Genomic DNA, 22,343 nt, shown 5'->3' with positions numbered 1-22,343 from the left:
GAATCTTGAAAATATTATTGTTTTTTATTTGAAACAATACAAACATTTTTCTATTATTTTAGACCGCCTACTTGACTTCGGAGATGAACAGATTTCAATTTCAAATGTTAGATTGGTTTTCTTAATTTCTTCACAAATAAATATAAACCAAAGAATCATTTCATTGGGCTTTTTCCTACCACAGATACCACTGGTCGATAGTTAAGTATGTTTCTTTAAGTCTTACATCGAAATATCGCACTCATTTGCAAGTTAGGTCAGGCAAGGGCTGTGACAGTAGCGCGAATACGAGGGGGGAAAATACACATCAGCAAAAAATAATACTAGGCCATAACTGACGGGCGATTTACATCCGTAGTACTCCACGTTGTTTTAGTTCATTAATGACTGACGCCGCTAGACGTCCTCTCGATGTAACAGTTTTTTCCTGTGGTACAAGAAATGTACGTACACTAGGTGATGAAAAGTATCCGGACACCTGGCTGAAAATGACATACAAGTTCGTGGCGCCCTCCATCGGTAATGCTGGAATTCAATATGGTGTAGGCCCAACCTTAGCCTTTATGACTACTTCCACTCTCGCACGCATACGTTCAATCGGGTGCTGGAAGGTATCTTGGGGAATGGCAGCCCATTTTTCATGGGGTGCTGCACTGAGGAGAGGTATCGATGTCGGTCGGTGAGGCCTGGCACGAAGTCGGCGGTCCAAAACATCCCGAAGGTAATCTACAGGATTCAGGTCAGGACTCTATGCAGGCCAGTCCTTCACAGGAATTTTATTGTCGTATAACCACTCCGCCACAGGCCATACATTATGAATAAGTGTTCGATCGTGTTGAAAGATGCAATCGCCATCCTCGAATTGCTCTTCAACAGTTGGATGCAAGAAGGTGCTTAGAACATCTATGTACGCCTGTGCTGTGGTAGTGCCACGCAAAACAACAAGGGGTGCAAGCCCCCTCCATGAAAAACACGACTACACCGTAACACCACCGCCTCCGAATTTCACTGTTGGCACTACAAACGCTGGCAGATGAAGTTCACCATACATTCTCCTTACCCACACACCCACATCCGATCGCCACATTATGTGCCGTGATTCATCACTGTACACGACGTTTTTCCACTGTTCGTTCGTCCGTCATTCACGCTCCTTACACCAACCGAGACGTCGTTTGGCATTTACCGGCGTAATGTGTGGCTCATGAGCATGGTCGAGAGGACCATGAAATCCAAGTTTTCTCACCTCCCGCCTAACTGTCATAGTACTTGCAGTGGATCCTGATGCAGTTTGGAATTCCTGTGTGATGGTTTGGATAGATGTCAGACTATCACACATTATGAGCCTCTTCAACTGTCGGCGGTCCCTGTCAATCAACACACGAGGTCGGCCTGTACGCTTTTGTGCTGAATGTGCCCCTTCACGTTTTCACTTCAATATCACATCGAAAACGGTGTACCAAGGGATGTTTAGGAATGAAGAAATCTCGCGTAGAGACGTATGACAGAAGTGGCACCTGACCACGTTCGAAGTCCGTGAGTTCCGCGGAGCACCTCACACTGCTCTCTCACGATGTCTAATGACTACTGAGATCATTCATATGGAGTAACTTTCAGTAGGTGGCAGCACAACGCACCTAATATGAAAAACGTATGTTTTTGGGGGTGTCCGGATACTTTTGGTCATACAGTATATGTTTATTTTGTCGCGCCCAAGGAACGTGGGGGATACTTACCTTCGAAATTGTTTTGTCGTTTAGAGTCTACACCTCGACGGGAGAGCAGAGCTGAAGCGTCCGAGGTACTTGTATCACGTCTGCAAAAAAAAATGTGTTCAAATGTGTGTGAAATCTTATGGGACTTAACTGCTAAGCTCATCAGTCCCTAAGCTTTACACTACTTAACCTAAACTACCCTAAGGACAAACACGCACATCCATGCCCAAGGGAGGACTCGAACCTCCGCCGGGAACAGCCGCACAGTCCACGACTGCAGCTCCTGAGACAGCTCGGCTAATCACGCGCGGCTACGTCTGCAAAACTCTATACTGCATCATACAAACTGATGGGGATGGAGGCATTGAAACGAGAAAGAAAGTCAATCATTTAGCAGCAAAGTTGAAGTCTTTAGTATTAATGATCTCCATACTTAGGGTCTGTTTCGTAACACATACTGTCCGAAGCTTTACAAAAATTCAACGTTGTTCACATAGACACAGTCAAAATTGTATCTCAAGCTGTAGCCGATTTGTCGGAATTCGAACTCAATCTTTGTTCATCGAATGCTCAATACTGCAAAAGATGGGAGTGAAGGGTTTAATATGAGACAGAATTTTCCATACCGAACCGTCCCCGCCACAGGAGGACAAGATGTATGCTTAAGTTTAAGAGATCAGCTGATAATAGATCTTGAAACATATTTCCAAATAGATTTTAACTCCTCCTTGCTGGATATCACTATAACAAAAAGCGAAGAACGTTTCGAGCAGATAAATGAAAATCACAGAGCATTCTCTTGTCCACAAAATATATATATAGGAAAAAATCAAAGAAGAAACAAGCAAGCTCTGTTAAAATTTGTAATACAAATGGAAAAAAGGCTTAAATTCGGATGCTGATCGAAATGGTCTCTTTAACGAAATACAGCTTTTACCACTCTTCGTTGAAAACTGCAGAGCCCCGTTAGACATACCCAATTATTTATCTTCAAACAATTTTATTTCAGTATATTGCCTGTCACAGTAGCTCACTGAGAAACATCTTTTCTCTAAATTAAAAGTAATGTAAAGTAACCATAAGTCATCGTCGAGGGAATGTGAACTAATCAATTTATGTCTGATCAACTTTGAAGATACCATCTGCCTGGAACACTGGCCCCAATCCCCACTCCCACCCCCACCCCGACGTACAATGGACCTTCCAAAGGTCGGGTTGCTTGCTTACGTCAGCGATACATACAACCGTGAAACCACAATGGAGGGGTAGTGCACAGGCCACAGAAACCTTTGGTTCCTGAAGAGATGCAGCGATGTTTTCAATAGTTGCGGGTGCAACAGTCTGGATGACTAACTGATCTGGCCTCGTAACGTCAACCAACGTGACCTTGCCCTGTTGGCACTGCGAACGACTGAAAGCAAGCGGAAACCAAAAACGCTATATTTCTCGAGGACATGTAGCATTAACTCTAGGGCTTAACGATGGTGGCGTCCTCTTCGGTAAAATCTTCCATAAGTATCGACGTGAAATGGATAGTGTTTTGAAAATAGTCCATGAACATCAACAAAAGTAAAACAGGGATAATGGAATTTAGTCGAATTAAATCAGGCGACGCTGTGGGAATTGGGACACTGATAGTCGTAGATGACGTTCGTTATTTGGTCAGCAAAATTTCTAATAATGGCCGAAGTGTCGACAGGTGGTTGCATGAATAGCCTTTCTGAAGAAGACAATTCTGTTAACATCGAATGCAAATGTAAATGCTAGGAATATTTTCTGAAGATATTGGTCTGGTGTGTAGCCTTTTCATGAAAAAGAAACTTGGACGACAAACAGTTCAGACAACAAGAGAATAGAAGCTTTTGAAATCTGGTGCTATGGAAGTATACTGAAGATCAGATGGGTAGTTCGATAGAGATGATACATCCAGAGGCGCCATGAAATCGCCTGGCAAAGGGGACGTTTGTGGGGCAAAAATTTTAAAGAAATTCCAGGCCTGAATGTAGTAAGCAGATTCAAGTGGATGTAGGTTGCAGTGGTTATGAAAACGGGAGAAAGTGAGAAGTAGAACTGTAGACAGCCTACGGAGTTTAGGTACGTGAAATAAGTAAGTGACGGGCAACAAACTGTCATATATCGCATACTTGTGTAAGGGATGTGACATCTACATCTACATCTACACTGATACTCTGCAAATCACATTTAAGTGTCTGGTAGAGGGTTCATCGAACCACCTTCACAATTCTCTAGTATTCCAATGTAGTACAGCGCACGGAGAGAAAGCGCACCTATATCTTTCCGTCAGAGCACTGATATTCCTTATTTCGTCGTGGTGATCGTCTGTCCCTATGTGGGTCGGTGTCAATAAAATATTTTCGCATTCGGAGGAGAAAGTTGGTCATTGGAATTTCGTGAGAAGATTCCGTCGCAACGAAAAACGTCTTTCTTTTAATTATGTCCAGCCCAAATCCTGTACCATTTCTGTGACACTCTCTCCCATATTTCGTGATAATTCAAAAAGTGCTTCCCTTCTTTGAACTTTTTAGATGTACTTCGTCAATCCTATCTGGCAAGGATCCCACAACGCGCAGCAGTATTCTAAAAGAATGCGGACAGGCGTTGTGTAGCCGGTCTCCTCAGTAGATCTGTTACATTTTCTAAGTGTCCTGACAATAAAACGTAGTGTTTGGTTAGCCTTCCCCACAACATTTTCTATGTGTTACTTCCAATTTAACTGGTTCAAAATTGTAATACCTAAGTATTTAGTTGAATTTACAGCTTTTAGATTAGACTGAATTATCGTGTAACCGAAGTTTAACGAATTCCTTTTAGCACTCATGTGGATGACCTCACACTTTTCGTTATTTAGGGCCAACTACCAATTTTCGCCTCATTCAGATATCTATTCTAAGTAGTTTTGCAATTTGTTTTGATCTTCTGATGATTTTATTAGTCGATAAACGACAGCGTCATCTGCAAACAACCGAAGACGGCTGCTCAGATTGTCTCCCAAATCGTTTATATCGATAAGGAACAGCAAAGGGCCTATAACACTACCTTGGGGAATGCCAGATATCACTTCTGTTTTACTCGATGACTTTCCGTCAGTTACTACGAACTGTGACCTCTCAGATAGGAAATCACAAATCCAGTCACGTAACTGAGACGACATTCCATAAGCACGCAATTTCACTGCAAGCCGCTCGTGAGGTACAGTGTCAAAAGCCTTCCGGAAATGCAGACATACGGAATCGATCAGAAATCAGGAAACGTAATCAGAAAGGTTGTGATCTGGAAAAGCTGGAAAACTCGGTCCCTCCTATGGCTGTGCTGGTGTCTGCATGATGACAAATCGTAGTTATACAGGGAGGATCATAATTAATAGGGAAAACCGACACCGGTGAAACTGTTCCACAATATACGAAATAACGGTCTATTAAATGAAGGTCCGGAGACGAACCTTTTGCGGAATAACTGTGAAGTGTGATTACATGCAGCCATTGACTTCACTATGAAGATGTGTCTTACTGTACAGAAGATGAAATGTAAACTCTTCTATTAAGTCCCCATCTAAGTGGGCTCAAATTTCTCTCTTGGCCCATGTTGCAGAATGTGATACATGCATGATGGGCACATTTTCCTGCCGTTTTAAGACGACATCTTACGTTTCAACATCGAACAACATGTATAGGTGATGCAGAGCCTGTAACCCTCCCCCCCCCCACCCCCACCCCCCACCCTTAAGGTCACCTGCTCGTAATCCTCTGGATTTTTCTAGCTGGAGTCATTACAGAAAATGAAACTACAGTCTTCTCAAGACCTATGGGATTGTACAGGAGTGTTTAAAATTATCGGTAACTGGCTGTAGAGGAGAGTGTAGTATTGCATCCAAGTGAAGGGATGATATGTGAAAATAACTCGTTTAACAAGTACGGATGAACACTAAATTGCAACATTAACTTGCTGACGTAGTACTGTATATCTTGTTAAGGTGGGCCAAAGGAGAAAAAGACCAATTAGATGGAGACTCAATAGAAAAGTTTGCGGACCTGTCTTTACTGGAACTACTTTGCTTCTGTTATCGTATACTTTAATCTGTGAAAATTTTCGCTATTGATTATAATACTCCCTGAACAGTGGCTGAACAAAAATACACTCCTGGAAATTGAAATAAGAACACCGTGAATTCATTGTCCCAGGAAGGGGAAACTTTATTGACACATTCCTGGGGTCAGATACATCACATGATCACACTGACAGAACCACAGGCACATAGACACAGGCAACAGAGCATGCACAATGTCGGCACTAGTACAGTGTATATCCACCTTTCGCAGCAATGCAGGCTGCTATTCTCCCATGGAGACGATCGCAGAGATGCTGGATGTAGTCCTGTGGAACGGCTTGCCATGCCATTTCCACCTGGCGCCTCAGTTGGACCAGCGTTCGTGCTGGACGTGCAGACCGCGTGAGACGACGCTTCATCCAGTCCCAAACATGCTCAATGGGGGACAGATCCGGAGATCTTGCTGGCCAAGGTAGTTGACTTACACCTTCTAGAGCACGTTGGGTGGCACGGGATACATGCGGACGTGCATTGTCCTGTTGGAACAGCAAGTTCCCTTGCCGGTCTAGGAATGGTAGAACGATGGGTTCGATGACGGTTTCGATGTACCGTGCACTATTCAGTGTCCCCTCGACGATCACCAGTGGTGTACGGCCAGTGTAGGAGATCGCTCCCCACACCATGATGCCGGGTATTGGCCCTGTGTGCCTCGGTCGTATGCAGTCCTGATTGTGGCGCTCACCTGCACGGCGCCAAACACGCATACGACCATCATTGGCACCAAGGCAGAAGCGACTCTCATCGCTGAAGACGACACGTCTCCATTCGTCCCTCCATTCACGCCTGTCGCGACACCACTGGAGGTGGGCTGCACGATGTTGGGGCGTGAGCGGAAGACGGCCTAACGGTGTGCGGGACCGTAGCCCAGCTTCATGGAGACGGTTGCGAATGGTCCTCGCCGATACCCCAGGAGCAACAGTGTCCCTAATTTGCTGGGAAGTGGCGGTGCGGTCCCCTACGGCACTGCGTAGGATCCTACGGTCTTGGCGTGCATCCGTGCGTCGCTGCGGTCTGGTCCCAGGTCGACGGGCACGTGCACCTTCCGCCGACCACTGGCGACGACATCGATGTACTGTGGAGACCTCACGCCCCACGTGTTGAGCAATTCGGCGGTACGTCCACCCGGCCTCCCGCATGCCCACTATACGCCCTCGCTCAAAGTCCGTCAACTGCACATACGGTTCACGTCCACGCTGTCGCGGCATGCTACCAGTGTTAAAGACTGCGATGGAGCTCCGTATGCCACGGAAAACTGGCTGACACTGACGGCGGCGGCGCACAAATGCTGCGCAGCTAGCGCCATTCGACGGCCAACACCGCGGTTCCTGGTGTGTCCGCTGTACCGTGCGTGTGATCATTGCTTGTACAGCCCTCTCGCAGTGTCCGGAGCAAGTATGGTGGGTCTGACACACCGGTGACAATGTGTTCTTTTTTCCGTTTCCAGGAGTGTATGAAAATGCCAAAGTCACAACACGTTACCATGCCTAAGACCGTGTAATAAAACTATTGTCATTCAATACAGCTTCCAGTCGTCTAGGAATGGATAAATACAGGTATTGTGTGGTTTTATTCCTGCAATGTAGTGACAAGTTCGGGTAATGATGGACGCATGTGGATAGCTATTACGCATCCTTCTCTCCAAAGTAGACCACAAAGCTTCAATAATACCGTGATCTGGTGATCGTGGTGGCGAGTGGAGATGTGATAAATCATTTTCGTCCTCACAAAACGAGTCTTGGACAATGCGAATCGGTATGAACTGGGGCCTTATCGTCCTTGAGCACAGCATCACCAATAGGGAACAAACATTGTACCAGTCAACAAAACCGGCCACATAATCCTTCGCAACAGTGCGACCTTGCAGCGTACCCTTGGAGTCCATGGAATACCACGACATGGTTGCCCGAACATCAACGAAACCCCATAATTATTCACTGTTGGGAAAGAAACTCGGTCGGAAGTTGGAAACAGCGCGCGACAAGACTCATACAATCAAATAACTTTCTTCCATTGCTCTACAGTCCGTGTTTTCTAACTTAGGCGCCAAGTTTCCCCGTTACGGGCAGTTGCAACACTGATGAGTGGGTTTGGAATTCCAGTTCGCCCGGCAATTCCCTGCTTACGGAGCTCCTTTCAACTCCTTTTGTTGATGACAGGATTCACGAGTGTGACATTCAGTCCTACAATGACTTTAGCATCTGCTGTCCCCTTATTTTTTGTCACAATCGCCTTCAACAACTGTCCGTAACACACACCTTCGTCCGCGTTGTGGCATAGCGGATGATGTCTTTCAGCTTTCGCTGTATGTGGTGTAAATCTTCGATTTCGGCTACCTTGGTAAGGGAAGTGCCTTTATACGAACAACAACACTTTGGCCACTTTGCTCCGATATAATCCACTCGAAACTGCACAGAACAATGTGTTGACCACAACGAGATTTAAAACATATTAAGGACACTCCAGAGGTGCCGTTCGTGGTCAGTCACGACAGCAGGCTTATCTATTACCTGCATTTCTGTGTAAACAATCATTTTTAGCGATATTTTCCTATTTTAGTGTTCTTGTGCATATACAGGTCGTGCTTATTTTTGTGATCATGTGGAGAGTATTAAACTGCTGTGGCCCATCCAGTTCCACGATTGAGAAAAGTCACACTCCTAAGAATCCTAGCTGATCAAGAGACTACTTTCGTGGCAGAAGAAATTAACTTGTCGCAGAAAACAGTTTACTATAAATCTGACGAAAGGATGCACACAAGGCTCTGTTTGTGGTCCTGGTTTTTACGTCGTCGCCGTTGACCCACTGCTTGGAAAGCTAGGAGCTATGTGAGGAGCTATATGATGCAGTGCATTTGCAGGAAACCTTTACGCTGAGCGTGCGTAGGGTGATCATAAAGTTTGAATTAACACATAGAACAGAGTAAGTCCGTAATTAATTTTTTTTTACATTCCACGATGTTATTCAATCTGTATATTGAGCAAGTAGTAAAGGAAACAAAAGAAAAATTCGGAGTAGGTATTAAAATTCATGGAGAAGAAATAAAAACTTTGAGGTTCGCCGATGAGATCGTAATTCTGTCAGAGACAGCAAAGGACTTGCAAGAGCAGTTGAACGGAATGGATAGTGTCTTGAAAGGAAGATATGAGGTGAACATCAACAAAAGCAAAACGAGGATAATGGAATGTAGTCGAATTAAGTCGGGTGATGCTGAGGGAATTAGATTAGGTAATGAGACACTTAAAGTAGTAAAGGAGTTTTGCTATTTGGGGAGCAAAATAACTGATGATGGTCGAAGTAGAGAGTATATAAAATGTAGACTGGTAATGGCAAGGAAAGCGTTTCTGAAGAAGAGAAATTTGTTAACATCGAGTATAGATTTAAGCGTCAGGAAGTCGTTTCTGAAAGTATTTGTATGGAGTGTAGCCATGTATGGAAGTGAAACATGGACGATAAATATTTTAGACAAGAAGAGAATAGAAGCTTTCGAAATGTGGTGTTACAGAAGACTGCTAAAGATTAAATGGGTAGATCACATAACTAATGAGGAGGTATTGAATAGAATTGGGGAGGAGAGGAGTTTGTGGCACAACTTGACAAGAAGAAGGGACCGGTTGGTAGGACTTGTATTGAGGCATCAAGGGATCACATATTTGGCATTGGAGGGCAACGTGGAGGGTAAAAATCGTAGAGGCAGGCCAAGAGATGAATACACTAAGCAGATTCAGAAGGATGTAGGTTGCAATAGGTACTGGGAGATGAAGCTTGCACAGGATAGGGTAGTGTGGAGAGCTGCATCAAACCATTCTCAGGACAGAAGACCACACTAACAACAACATTTAAATGCCTATAATCCCGGTACACACCGAAAACCCGCGCTTCAGTATCGCAGCACTCCTTTATATGAGCCAAAACGACATGAAATCTCCATTTCATCAATGAACTGCTACGGTACTTTCCCACGGGAATTCCAGTGCGTGCCAGGACATGAGACATGTACCTGTGAAAAAATTTTAAAAAAATCAGTTACGTTACTATATGACTAGCCTCGTACTGCGGGAGATTCAACAAGAAACTAGAAAGCAACTGCAATTAAGTGTGATGTACACTGCAATAAACCGCAGAGAAAAGTGTGTAGTTCACCGCCCGCAACACATCGTACATTTAAATGAGATGTCAATTAGAGCTGTAGGAATCTGTTCCGGCACCCCTAGAACGCATTTCTTTGGTATCGAAGCTAGGAACGCCAACCCGAATTCCCTGTTGGTCTAAGGGTCCGATAGCAGCTGTACTGGACGTGTGGGAAGAGTGTCTTCGGAAGCTAGACTCGCGCACTGCCTGCGCCGCGCTCGCACAACGGGAACTGTTGTAAGGTCAGTGGGTGAAGAAGGCGCCCCCGCAACCGCGAGGAAACGGAACAAGCGGGATGAAAGCGAGAGCGCAGAGCGTGGTTGCTCTCACGTCACCAGCAGCAGCGGGACAGACCGAGAGGCGTAGAGAAGAACGCAGGTAGAGGGGAGGCCGGCAACGGGACGCAGCTGCGTTGCGTCACGGCGTCGCGTGCTCCACCCTCCCACCCCACCATCGCGCACTCCCCCGCCCATCTCTGCAGCCGCCGCATCCTCGCCGCTTCGCGACTCCACTGCCACTGGGCGCCGATCTTCCTCAGTCCGTCTATCCTCCTCGCCTCGCCTTCCTCCTCCTCCTCCTCCTTCATCGTTACTCCTCCCCAACCCCCACCCCCGGACTGGTGTTGGGCGTGAAGGAAAAGGGGCGAGCGCGCATGTGGGCCCTCGAGAGCAGCGGAAGGATTTTCGGCTGCCGCAGGGACCACCCCGGCAGAGTATATAAGACACCGCGGAGACGCCGGCGAGTCACCAGTTGTGTGTGAAATTGTGTTGGGAGAGGTAGACGGGCAGCTCAACGTAACGTGGCGATGAATCTGCTCAAGGTGTGTTTTTATGTATGCTGTCTGGTGGTGGATCTTGTGATGCGCAGTGTAACGATTGATTATCCGACCCAAATATTAGACGTATTTCTGGAGCAGTTCACTGTTTGGTGCATGACTGCGTTTTCCATTTGGTGTTATCTCTATTGGACATCCTCGCGTAAAAATTTTTGAGAAGTTACCGAGCACACTCAACCCTGAAACGTTTGAGGTGTAATGCATGGACTTCATATAACTGAATTTCTTCCGCTAGTAAACTTACAACAACATTTCATTTTCTCTGGTGATTCTTTTGGTAATTATCAAGCTTATAACGGATTTAACACTTGTGTTACATTCTTAATGGATTAGGATTGCATTTCATTATATCAGCATGTTTCTTAAAAAAATTTAATTGCCTTGATCGCAGTAATACATTAATTTACAATTTGTTGATTACTATTCTGGGTTGCTACATCATCATCTTCAGATCAGTGTTACTGAGATTCAGTATCTATATACTTGCAGGCTACAAAGCCATCATCAGTAATGTTCTGTAACTTACATGTTAATAGAAACTGACTCTCTGGTAAGACTCTGAAAGTGGTTGTCTAGCAACAGAAACTAGTAAACAAAAATTTCCAAATTAATATAATTAAGACAATTAAAATTTTTGAAGAAATATATCAAATGCATTATCTCCATCACCTGACGATGTCAAGTCTTACAAAGATTTCCACGTGTTAAATAAAAGAGGTTCCTTGGCAATTAAGTAAGGTACCAAATCGGCTTTGGCGTCTGATGCATCGTCACAACGAATGTGTGATGATTAACAGCAAAAGTAGGTTCACTGTTCATTTCCCGGGTTCTAAAGTAAACTATATTACAACTAAGAATACAGGAGGGAAGATAAGATTCTTAAGTCGTCTAATAATCGAATAACTTTTTAGTTTCAAAATGTATTCCGTTCTTTTCAAATGTGAGACACTTGGCAGAACATATCATTTAAACACTTAAGCGTACATTGATTCTTAATTATAGCAATAAAAGATGCAAGACAGGATCTTGTCAAAAATGCTATATCGCACATTTTAGTTTCAGGCCAGACTACTACTGCTCATTGCTCGTTAACTCAACCGCTAAGACTACTAACCAATACTATTAAAACCATTAATATTGATTGGTACTGTCTTTATTATGGGTGTCCTTGAATATCCATAATTTATAAACATTCATGAAGAATCCTACATTGCAGCATAGATGTGTGTAACATAATTTATGACTCCAGTTACGGATTACATATTGTGTCAACAATCAATAGCCCGAATGTGACTCCGGACACTGGAAGTTCCATGTACAAAGTACTATGAACTTACTTGTTTCTGTAAAGTATACTCAGAATAAGTTATGACGTTATAACTTCAGTAATGACGTTAGGACTTTTACGTTCCAACCAATAGCTGTCGCTTTTGTGAGAAAAAGCTGATGATGCTGATAATGACAGTATCAACAATGAACTTATTTCTGCAAACTGAACTCCTATGCTTCAGAAGTCTTCCAAACAATTAGATATTGTATTATAATGAGTGAAAGATGTTCCAGTCTGAGGAATTAACCGTTTCCATATATGAATGAAGAAACGGAGCAAAAAGTATTTTGGTGTCATTTTTGCCAAAAGAAGCTACATGAGTAAATTTAAGGCCACTTTTTAATACATGTTAGCGAGACAGAAGCGGGCGAACTGGTATAGTACATTCAGATGACATCTTTCTCTTCTTCTCTTATGTACAAAGTTGGAATGAAAGGTAATTTAACTGTGACTGTTTTTTTCAGCACGAAAAGAGACTACTCCATTTAGGGTAGGGTAATTAAGACGAAGCATGCATAGAGATAAACCACAGAAAACATTCTTCAAGTGTCTTGAATGAATCACAGTAAAGAAGGAAAGACGCATGTTAGTAATTTCTTTGGTTACTGTTCGGCTCAAATCCATAGAAGGTACTGCGGGTTCCCGACTATGACAAAAATTAGCTATAATGAGCCAGCTGCTTAAAAATTAATTCATTCTCAGGGACATATCCAGTACCGAACAAATTTTGGCAGCATCGCATTCAAGTCAACACCTCGGCGTTTTGAAAGAGTATTAGAATAGATGAAAAATGAGGAAACCAATAAACATTTACTGAGATATACCTGCCAATTAAAAATTTCTGATATATATTTTGATGACATATTGTCTACAAAACTGCGAGAACGTTTCGTATACGCTCAGCAAACTTCAGAGAGACGCTACAAGAGAGGCATTGCGCACCACGGAGAGGTTTACTATCAAAGTTCCGAGAGGGAGCCTATCAAGAACAGTTGGGCAACGTATTATTTCGTCTCAAAAAGCTCTCGTAAAATAAGCACAACGAAATTGTTACATAAATTAGAAGTTATATGGAGACTTATCAATAGTCATTCACCCACGCACCATAACGAATGAAGCAGAAAATGGAGAGAAGTGATAGGGGTCAAGAAAGTACCCTCCAACTTACGCCCTAAGCTCGTGATATATAGATTAAGAGTATATACGTGAAGCTCTACGGTCGTTATTCGAATAAGATCTGACGCCGAACCGAACGAGGTGATGTAGTGGTAAGACTGAGTGAGAGTTCGAGTACACCGAGAGTGAAATCTCCGACCGACTATCCAGATTTAGGTTTATCTTGGGTTTTCTAAATCAGAAAATGCCAGGATGGTTCCTTTGAAGGACACCAATGATTTACTTCCTCAATCCAATCTTAATGAACTCCTCGCGGGTAGGACATTTAAGTCTAGTATTGAGCCTTTCTGTCACCTCTCTATGTAACAAAACCGGCTGATGCGATTGATATCCTAATGACGTGGATTTCGAAGTAATAATTTTGAAATTTACATGGTTATCATTTCTTTTCAATGTGCGCAGTCCTTAGCTCTTTTCTCGGTTAGCGTTCACGATCCGATTACCTTATATCGATCAACTGAATATATTTAGTGCTAAAATCAGTTCCAGAAGCAACTGACTACTTTTCAGACAAGAGGTCAGAATAAAGATTCATCGAATTAATTAGAGAGGAAGCACAAACTAAATTATACAACTGTGGGGCAACGAACTGAGTGTTGCCTTTTCGTGACAACCATCCCGTTATTCGTTTAAGCCAACCAGGGGACCACGGCCAGCATGTTATCTGACGTCTTCTCCTCCAGAACACGGATCGAATGTCATAATGACAGTGTCACCGTTCTTGGATACCTTATAGCGGATCTTTCACAAGCAAGAGAAGAACAGTTACATAAACAAGCAATTGGGCGCATAATTCCAACGGACTGTCTTCACACATCACATTTCGCGCACGTACCTGTTGTGCGGTTGAAGGCTTCGCGCCGCTTTCTGCTGATGTAGTCTCATTAGTCAAAATGAAAACGAACGCCTCAGGTGGAGGTCATCAGCCGCGTACTTGTTTTCTCTCACTATTAATATGAAGGCTCAAGGCTCTTCCTGGCTCCTAATCATAGTCTGCCAATGTGCAGTACGTCATCCTGCTTCTTGCAGCGTCACCATTTTGTATGACGTAGGAATCTATCCAAGGGGGCGAGCAGTTATCACAGTGGGCAATTCTGACACTCGGTGCTCTAGGCCAGTTGTAATACCTCTTAGGAAAGGGCACCACAGATCCTTGAGCAACCTCTGCCTCGAGTGGTGATATTTTTATTTACAGAAAAGAATCCAATAAAAAATTATAAAATTACGAATTTTTTGCTAGACTTTACACTGATAATTCTATTCATCAGACAGCAGCTTTGACATTTATTTCTTATGATGACATACTTGCAAAATGGAGTTCAGACGACATGTCTATTGTGCACCACTGAATGACGACCATGAAACGAGAAAGAGTGGAAACAATGAATATTTATGATTTGGAAAACTAGCATCAAAATGAGGGTAAAGCTGTTACACCGTCTAAGACTTTCTGTATTTGTCAGACCAGTACAGGAAAGGAGTACATAGTGGGAACATTACGGAATACAACAAAATAATAATAAACAGCACAGATTAATGACAATGTTCGGTAAAGTATGAACACAGAGATGAAGAATTTTCTACTGAATTAGTGAAACTGAAAGTCGACGATAAAACAGTCTAAAAAGTGTTCACTGAAAAGAATATCTATGTCGATAGGAGTTACATTTAGTTATCTATTTAAAAATACAAATCAGCTGAAAGAAGTATAAAAGTAGAATTTTAGTATCAATTCATCTCTTCTGCAAAAACCTTTCCTTATCGCAAATACTGGAATGACTAACTGAGTAGGGAAGGAAGGAAACCTCAGAAATGGTCAGCAACCCAGCCTGAGTGCGAGGAAAAGACGGGGATTTGACGTCAGCTCTACATGACATACTGTCCCCTTTCACTCGGAACATTTCTGTATGCACTATTCAGAGAGCTCGCTTTAACACAAACGCACCAGTTAAGCTGGTTATGTGCGCATTAATGTTAACAGAAGAAGCAATAAAAATCTAGTTGGATCTGCACAATGTTCTTCTTCAAATCCTTAAACTCGTACTACTTCCTAACAGCGCTGAAACAGCTGGCTTGAATCTCGATATCAGAATGAATTCGTAGTTCAGAATATGAAAATTCAGTTCGCGAAGCATTTACACTCATTAGATTGATAGTGAGGTCTCCATTAACGACAGAAATTTCATTATCGGAATATCCAATGCGTAACCATAAATGAAAAACCATACACAAGAGAGACCGTTAAGTAAATGCATATAATCATTCCTCTGGTGTATTAAAATGAGCTGCAGGTTCTAAACACAGTAACGAATGCACAAGTATTGTTTTCTGCGATTCCTTTGGCAACCCTTAGGATATTCTGTGGCAGTTTCTGTATTAACTATGCATTATGGCGTTGATATATCGATAGTTTACGACAAAAAACTAGATAATTAGAAATTCTGTATTAACATCAGAAATACAGACGTTAGCTTCGCTCTTTTGCATGTCAATAATAAGATGAGTCGTAACGCTATATGCTCTCCCCCACCCCGCCCCCTTCTGAGTTTTGAGTCCTCCCTCGGGCACGGATGTGTGTGTTGTCCTTAGCGTAAGTTAGTTAGATTAAGTAGTGTGTAACTCTAAGGGCCGATGACCTCAGCAGTTTGATCCCATAGTCCTTAACACAAATTTCCAATTTCCGTAAGGTTATAGAACGTCCTAAGCTAGTAAAGTATACAAATAAACTCTGGTACATCTTTAACTCCCAAGACCGATAAAGTGGAAGGACATGGATTTTTCTCTTTTTCTCTTTAGGTAAGAGAGTCTATCATGGTCTCCTTTATGGAACTACAAGTGCAGACGGCTCACCTGTTCTTAATTTGGTTTCCTGCCGTTCTCGAATCACTTCAAGCGAAATCCAGGATGGATTCTTTTCAGTAATGGACTACTCCCACTGCGGCCCTTGTCCGACTAATATTAGGGTCTGCCTAATGATCTCAGTACAATCATAGCGTTAATTCACTTTTGCAGTGAAACTGAAACCTAGTGGAGACAGTTAAGGGTTATCTATCAGGCTACAGGGATGTGCCATACTGTTCGAAGTATCTCCTCCTTCCCCCCACCCCCCCCACCCCCCCACCACTCGTCTCGCATTCTAAGTTAACACCTCAGACATAATACTACACTCGATTCTTACCAGTCACTCGTCTTCAAATAACTGTACATCAAGTGGTCTCTTGGACAACAACATCAACGATGGTGATGATTGTGATAAGGTTCTATGCTACTATAGATCTCAAACAATTTACATTGACGACTTTATTTCTCAAATGTGTCATCAGCCGGTTTAGCGAACACCCTAGGTTACTTACAATCGTTAAATGCTCAACTGTAATGGTCAGGCTAGTACCCAGTGTACTTCGTCCACCACTATCGTTTCCCCACTTGTAGCTCCATTCACGAGAGTGGGGCGCAGAAAAAACCTATTGCTCTAAAATCTCTAAGTCTACAGTTCGGGACATTTCACAAGGTATACGAGTATGTGGGAGGAGGTAATGCGTTTCATGACTGTTATTTGAACGTACGAACGATGAATTTCAACAGAAAACCTATACGCGATGCACAACGCATTCCTTGTAACATCTGCCACTGCAGTTGGATGAATACTCTCATACTTACAAAATGAAACCGTGACAAAATGTGCAGTGCCTCTTTCGATCATCTGCATTTCCTCTATAAATTCTATATGGAAAATATCCCAGACTATAGTTAATCATCGGCTGAAAGTGAATTTTGTAAGAAACATATTAAGTGAATGAATTACATTTCATTAACATTCTTCATTTGAATCTGTCTATGGCATCCACATTTACTATAGTTAGTTATAGTCGTTTCACTATAAATCTCTTCACACATTAACTATTTATTGACTGCAACTTTTCACACTCACTGATTGCCAGTCGTGTAATTAATCATTAGTACATCCTTCCAAGAATTTATGCGTAGTAAGTTAGTGTTCATACTGTAAGTTGACTGCTAATCTCTGCACCCAGCGTCAGTCCTTATCAAGGTGACAAGCATTTGTGAATAATTTTCTGTAGCTGCTATTTCCTTACGTATGACATCATCCGCGAGTCGCTTCGTGGATCTTCCGACTTGATCAGCCAAATCTTTTACATTTGCAGTGAACAATAATGGTCCTTTAGAGGATACCGAGGTATCTCACATCTGTCGATTGCACCACGTTTAGTTCTATTTACTAAGACATCCTGAGTCCGTCATAGGGCCAGTCCAGTACTGCGTAAGTTTTATTTTGTTCACTAGACGGCTGTATCACATGCTTTGGGAAGGTAAGGAGCGCAGAATCAGCATGGGCGCCGCCATCTGAGGTCTTCATGTTGTCTTGGGAGCACATAGTGAAATGTAGTCGAAATAAGTCGGGTGATGCTGAAGGAATTAGTTTAGGAAACGAGACACTTAAAGCAGTAAATGAGTTTTGCTATTTGGGGAGCAAAATAACTGATGATGGTCGAAGTAGAGAGGATATAAAATGTAGACTGGCAATGGCAAGGAAAGCGTTTCTGAAGAAGAGAAATTTGTTAACATCGAGTATAGATTTAAGTGTCAGGAAGTCATTTCTGAAATTATTTGTATGGAGTGTAGCCATGTATGCAAGTGAAACATGGACGATAAATAGTTAGGACAAGAAGGGAATAGAAGCTTTCGAAATGTGGTACTACAGAAGAATGCTGAAGATTAGATGGGTAGATCACATAACTAATGAGGAGGTACTGAATAGGATTGGGGAGAAGAGGAGTTTGTGGCACAACTTGACTAGAAGAAGGGAGCGGTCGGTAGGACATATTCTGAGGCATCAAGGGATCACAAAGTTAGCATTGGAGGGCAGCGTGGAGGTTAAAAACCGTAGAGGAAGACCAAGAGATGAATACACTAAGCAGATTCAGAAGGATGTAGGTAGCAGGAAGTACTGGGAGATGAAGAACCTTGCACAGGATAGAGTAGCATGGAGAGCTTCATCAAACCAGTCTCAGGACTGAAGACAACAACAACAACATCTCTCAAGACGTGATTTAAATATGAAATGTAATACTTAAGTTCAACGGACTAAATAACTTCGGAAGTTTTTTACAGAGGACGTGATAGGAGTGACGAATTGTAATTAGAAATGGACTTAGCTAAGCGATGCTTATTTTCCTTCGCCGAGACAAGAGACAGGGGAGGAATACTGTTATGTATAATATGGGGCTGCAACGAGATCCCTCTTACTTATTCTTTTTGACGATATGTTGGTCGTTTGACGGTGAAGTGCGATCTCCACTGACAGTAGAAGAGATCTTGTCTTTCCCCAGCTGCAAAGTCATTACGCAAGACAATTTCGCCCCTGAGGCAGAAATTGAAGCGGCCTCAGTCGGGATGTAGGGCGCTTTCGCCCGTGAGGAACAGTTATCCCGGTCTCGGCCTGGCACAGGTTTCCGCCTCAATAGCACTCAGTCATGCCCTTTCATTTTCCATTTCTCTCACAGTACCGACTGCAACCTGGTGTCGACATTCGAAGAGCTTTTGCTCTTAGAGTTCACAACGAGCCACACTTGAACTACTATATTTGCCTTTCAGTTGAAAATATGTTTACCTTTAATTTGTCTAACATCTTAATGGGGAAGGTCGACGTCTGGAAGCAAGAAATTAATGCAAGAAGAGTAGTCCAAACCAGGGATTTTTCGGCACAGTATGTATTGGACCATATATGCAATTTTCAATACATACGTAGCCTTAATTTTTACTACAGCAAATGTACGAGATGCCTTCTGCATTACGTCACGAAATAGGCAATGCAACTATTATATTAGAAGGAGTCTGTAAGTAGTACATCGGCCTTTAGTCTCCACCAACACTAAGCAATGTGGAATCCATCCATTCGTCCTGAGTAATACATAAATCTTTTATGGCATTTTATGGCACTTTCTAGCTCATTGCTTACTTGCATACGTACTTTCCTGTTTAGTATCAGCGCGCCATCAACATTTTATCATTGGCGTGTTCGCAAACTGGTCCCATTGCGGCAAGCATCCCGAGCGTGTATACAAAAGCAGATAAAGAATATGCTTCGTAAATATTATAGCACGTTTTACCTTTGAACGATTGTTCACGAGAAATGTCCACCTGATTGTGATCCACTTGGAACTATCTCGCAGTGGGGAAAAGTATCCGTCAAAGAGTTGTCAGAGAGGATGGAAGTTGCAGTATCCCATCTCCAGCAGAGTAAAAAAAAAAAATCGTTCAAATGGCTCTGAGCACTATGGGACTTAACTACTGAGGTCATCAGTCCCCTAGAACTTAGAACTACTTAAACCTAACTAACCTAAAGACATCACACACATCCATGCCCGAGGCAGGATTCGAACCTGCGACCGTAGCGGTCGCGCGGTTCCAGACTGTAGCGCCTAGAAGCGCTTGGCCACCTCGGCCGGCCCAACAGAGTAACAGCCGAAACTCACAGAACTGACGCATCTCGTACTGCAGTTGATAGAGTTTTGAAATTTATAGGAACACTCTCACATATAGGTGTAGCGTATTATAGCAAATACAGTCTTGTCCCTCATCACAAGAAAAGTTTTTCAGATAGGAACCAAAACCTTAATCCTCAGTGGCTTTGATGGCAAGTAAGACAGATAATTCCTATCCAAAATTTACGCAAATAGGGAAGAAGTGCAGAAGTTGTTTTATCAAAATCATATGCACTAGGCCGTCAAGGAACTAAGTATTGCATTATAATATGCGATACCTCACAGACTGAGCTACTCACTGCTGCGCCAAACAACGTGTCGTGAAACTATCGCAGATACGTAATTTTTTCTGATGTCGAAGTTTAAATACATTTTAATCGTGCGAAATACATTTTTCTAAGGAACGTTGCATCTAAGAAAAGGATAAAAGATTGAAGACACTGATTATGTCGACGCTAACATACAAATAATGACACATGGATGAGGAGCTCCGAGAAGAGTCCAGCAGGAGATTCGATATGTCTTCGTTTTAGGAAGCGTTCCGAAAATTGTCAGCGTCCCGAAAATTGTCTCAATTCACCTCGGAAAACCAGTACAATAGGAATAAAGATGGGCGAAGAATATTTTGTAACAACACACCTCACTATAACAACAGCAGTGACGGACCATAACAAGTAACCGAAATTCTTATTAGCGGCTGCTAGTGATTCCTGCAAGAAAGGTTTATAGTCTCGTGTAACGATAGATTCACCCAAAATTACTATACGGAAGTCTTGTGCCTTGGCATTTGGTGAACAGGTGAAGGCGCAGTGAGAACGTGCCTAAAACCAGGTAAAGGATTTTGAACTGTAATGAAGCTACGCACTAACGAAATCAAACACCATTTACATTGACGAAAACGCTACAATTAGTTTGCGTATCGTAAGTAATATGACATCATCGTCTTCTTCCTTCAAAAACGCAGTTTTCAGAATCATCCTAAAATGATATTTCATGCACGCTATATTCGGGGGACATTTACTTTCACAGTAACCCACCATTTCACTGAATTTTGGAAATTTTTATCTCATTCCCTTTTTCCGAACAGTTGCGAAAAAACGTCCAACCATAGAATACAAACAAGCAATCCATTTCAGTGTATCTCAGAAAACAAAAGAAGCGAAGTAACATTTCTGTAGGCTTTAAGGGAGAAGCATTTTACAGACAATTTCAATATGTTTCTGCATTTGAATGAGTGTCGATACATCGCAAGAAATCCTCAACAACTGCAGAAACTTGAAGTTCTGCACACATTTCTGTGTTTCTGTATACGATACAGCAAGTAGCTGCACTGAGTGCTTCACATTTCAGCAGCTCAAGACGCTCTATCTGAACTATATGAGGCAAATAAAATTGCATTTTTTTTAGTTTTAATCGTGTAAAATTACAGCCAAAGATATATTTACCGATGTAAAATATTCATTCTCGATAAAAATGGTGAAGTCGACAAGTATTATTCATTTGTGTGAATATCTGTGACACTGATTACATAATGACCAATATTACAGATTAGCACGAAAATTGTAATGAGCAGGAAACATATAACGTGCCCAGTAATGCACTATTAAATTTCATTTAAATGTTAGACGGTACATTGTACCGTAATGCTGATGAACAATTATTTATGTAGTGATATTTACGTAATGTATAAATTAATGCTTCCAAACATTTTAAACGAAGCTTTATTTAGATGACGACTTGTTTTAGGCTACGAGGAACTTTAGTGCTGAATTTTTACATTCCGTCCTAATCAGGCACTTATACTGCACTGTTAAAGTTTTGCATCATTAGGCGTCACAGTATCATTAGTCAGTTAATCAGCGGCGTAAAACAGAAAACTTTTCGCTAATACCAGAAATTCCCGAATATTTCCTGCCAAGCTGTAGTGCGACACGATTCAAAATACATAACTTTCAAAACAGTGAGATGGAGAGCACTAGTTTTTTTATATCTGAAACACACGCCTTGTCGTATCCTCAACAACTTGTCACACAACATCTCGTCAATTCAAATCGCAGAAATGTAGCAGCATCCATAGTATTTCAACAACTTCACTAGTTTTCAAAATATGACGACACTTTTTTACACCATTAAATATAGCTAGTGATCTGTGTGTGGGTGACGACTGCTGTGAAGAGAGGTTTTAAAGACCAAAGGAATCAAAACCAGAAAAGGAGTATAAAGATGTGTGTCACAGGAAGTCAAGCGCAGCAGTAGTCGAGACGCATCCTCGTGAAGCGTTGCGTGCTGCCGAGAAGTAAAAGACACAAAGGACGGCTTCGACAGAGGCTGTGGAGCGCAGTCCTAGTTCCGCTGTGAGAATAACAAGGTCGCAGCGACACACACACAGCAGCTGCAGCGGCCACCGTGCTAGAACGGACCGCACACTCCCGCCGGAAGCCGGCCGGGTACTAACTAATCTAAAAGCCGAGCTAACTGGAGCAGCGGCCGCGACACCAGCGCCAGAGGTGGGCGTGGCTACGGGCGG

At 42.6% G+C, this 22,343-nt stretch overlaps 1 protein-coding gene across 1 annotated transcript in view; it reads left to right on the top strand.

Moving 5' to 3' along the window:
- The first annotated feature begins 10,485 nt into the window (after window positions 1-10,485).
- LOC126190961 (cuticle protein 19-like) overlaps window positions 10,486-22,343 on the top strand; it is a 74,130-nt gene continuing 62,272 nt past the window's right edge. The window contains exon 1 of the mRNA XM_049931624.1: window positions 10,486-10,789. Coding sequence (XP_049787581.1) covers window positions 10,775-10,789 — 15 coding nt within the window. The 5' untranslated portion in view covers window positions 10,486-10,774. The remainder of the gene's footprint in view (window positions 10,790-22,343) is intronic.

Source organism: Schistocerca cancellata, chromosome 6 (assembly GCF_023864275.1).
Source record: "Schistocerca cancellata isolate TAMUIC-IGC-003103 chromosome 6, iqSchCanc2.1, whole genome shotgun sequence".
Classification (NCBI taxonomy): domain Eukaryota; kingdom Metazoa; phylum Arthropoda; class Insecta; order Orthoptera; family Acrididae; genus Schistocerca; species Schistocerca cancellata.
This window is presented reverse-complemented; position numbering and strand designations above follow the sequence as displayed.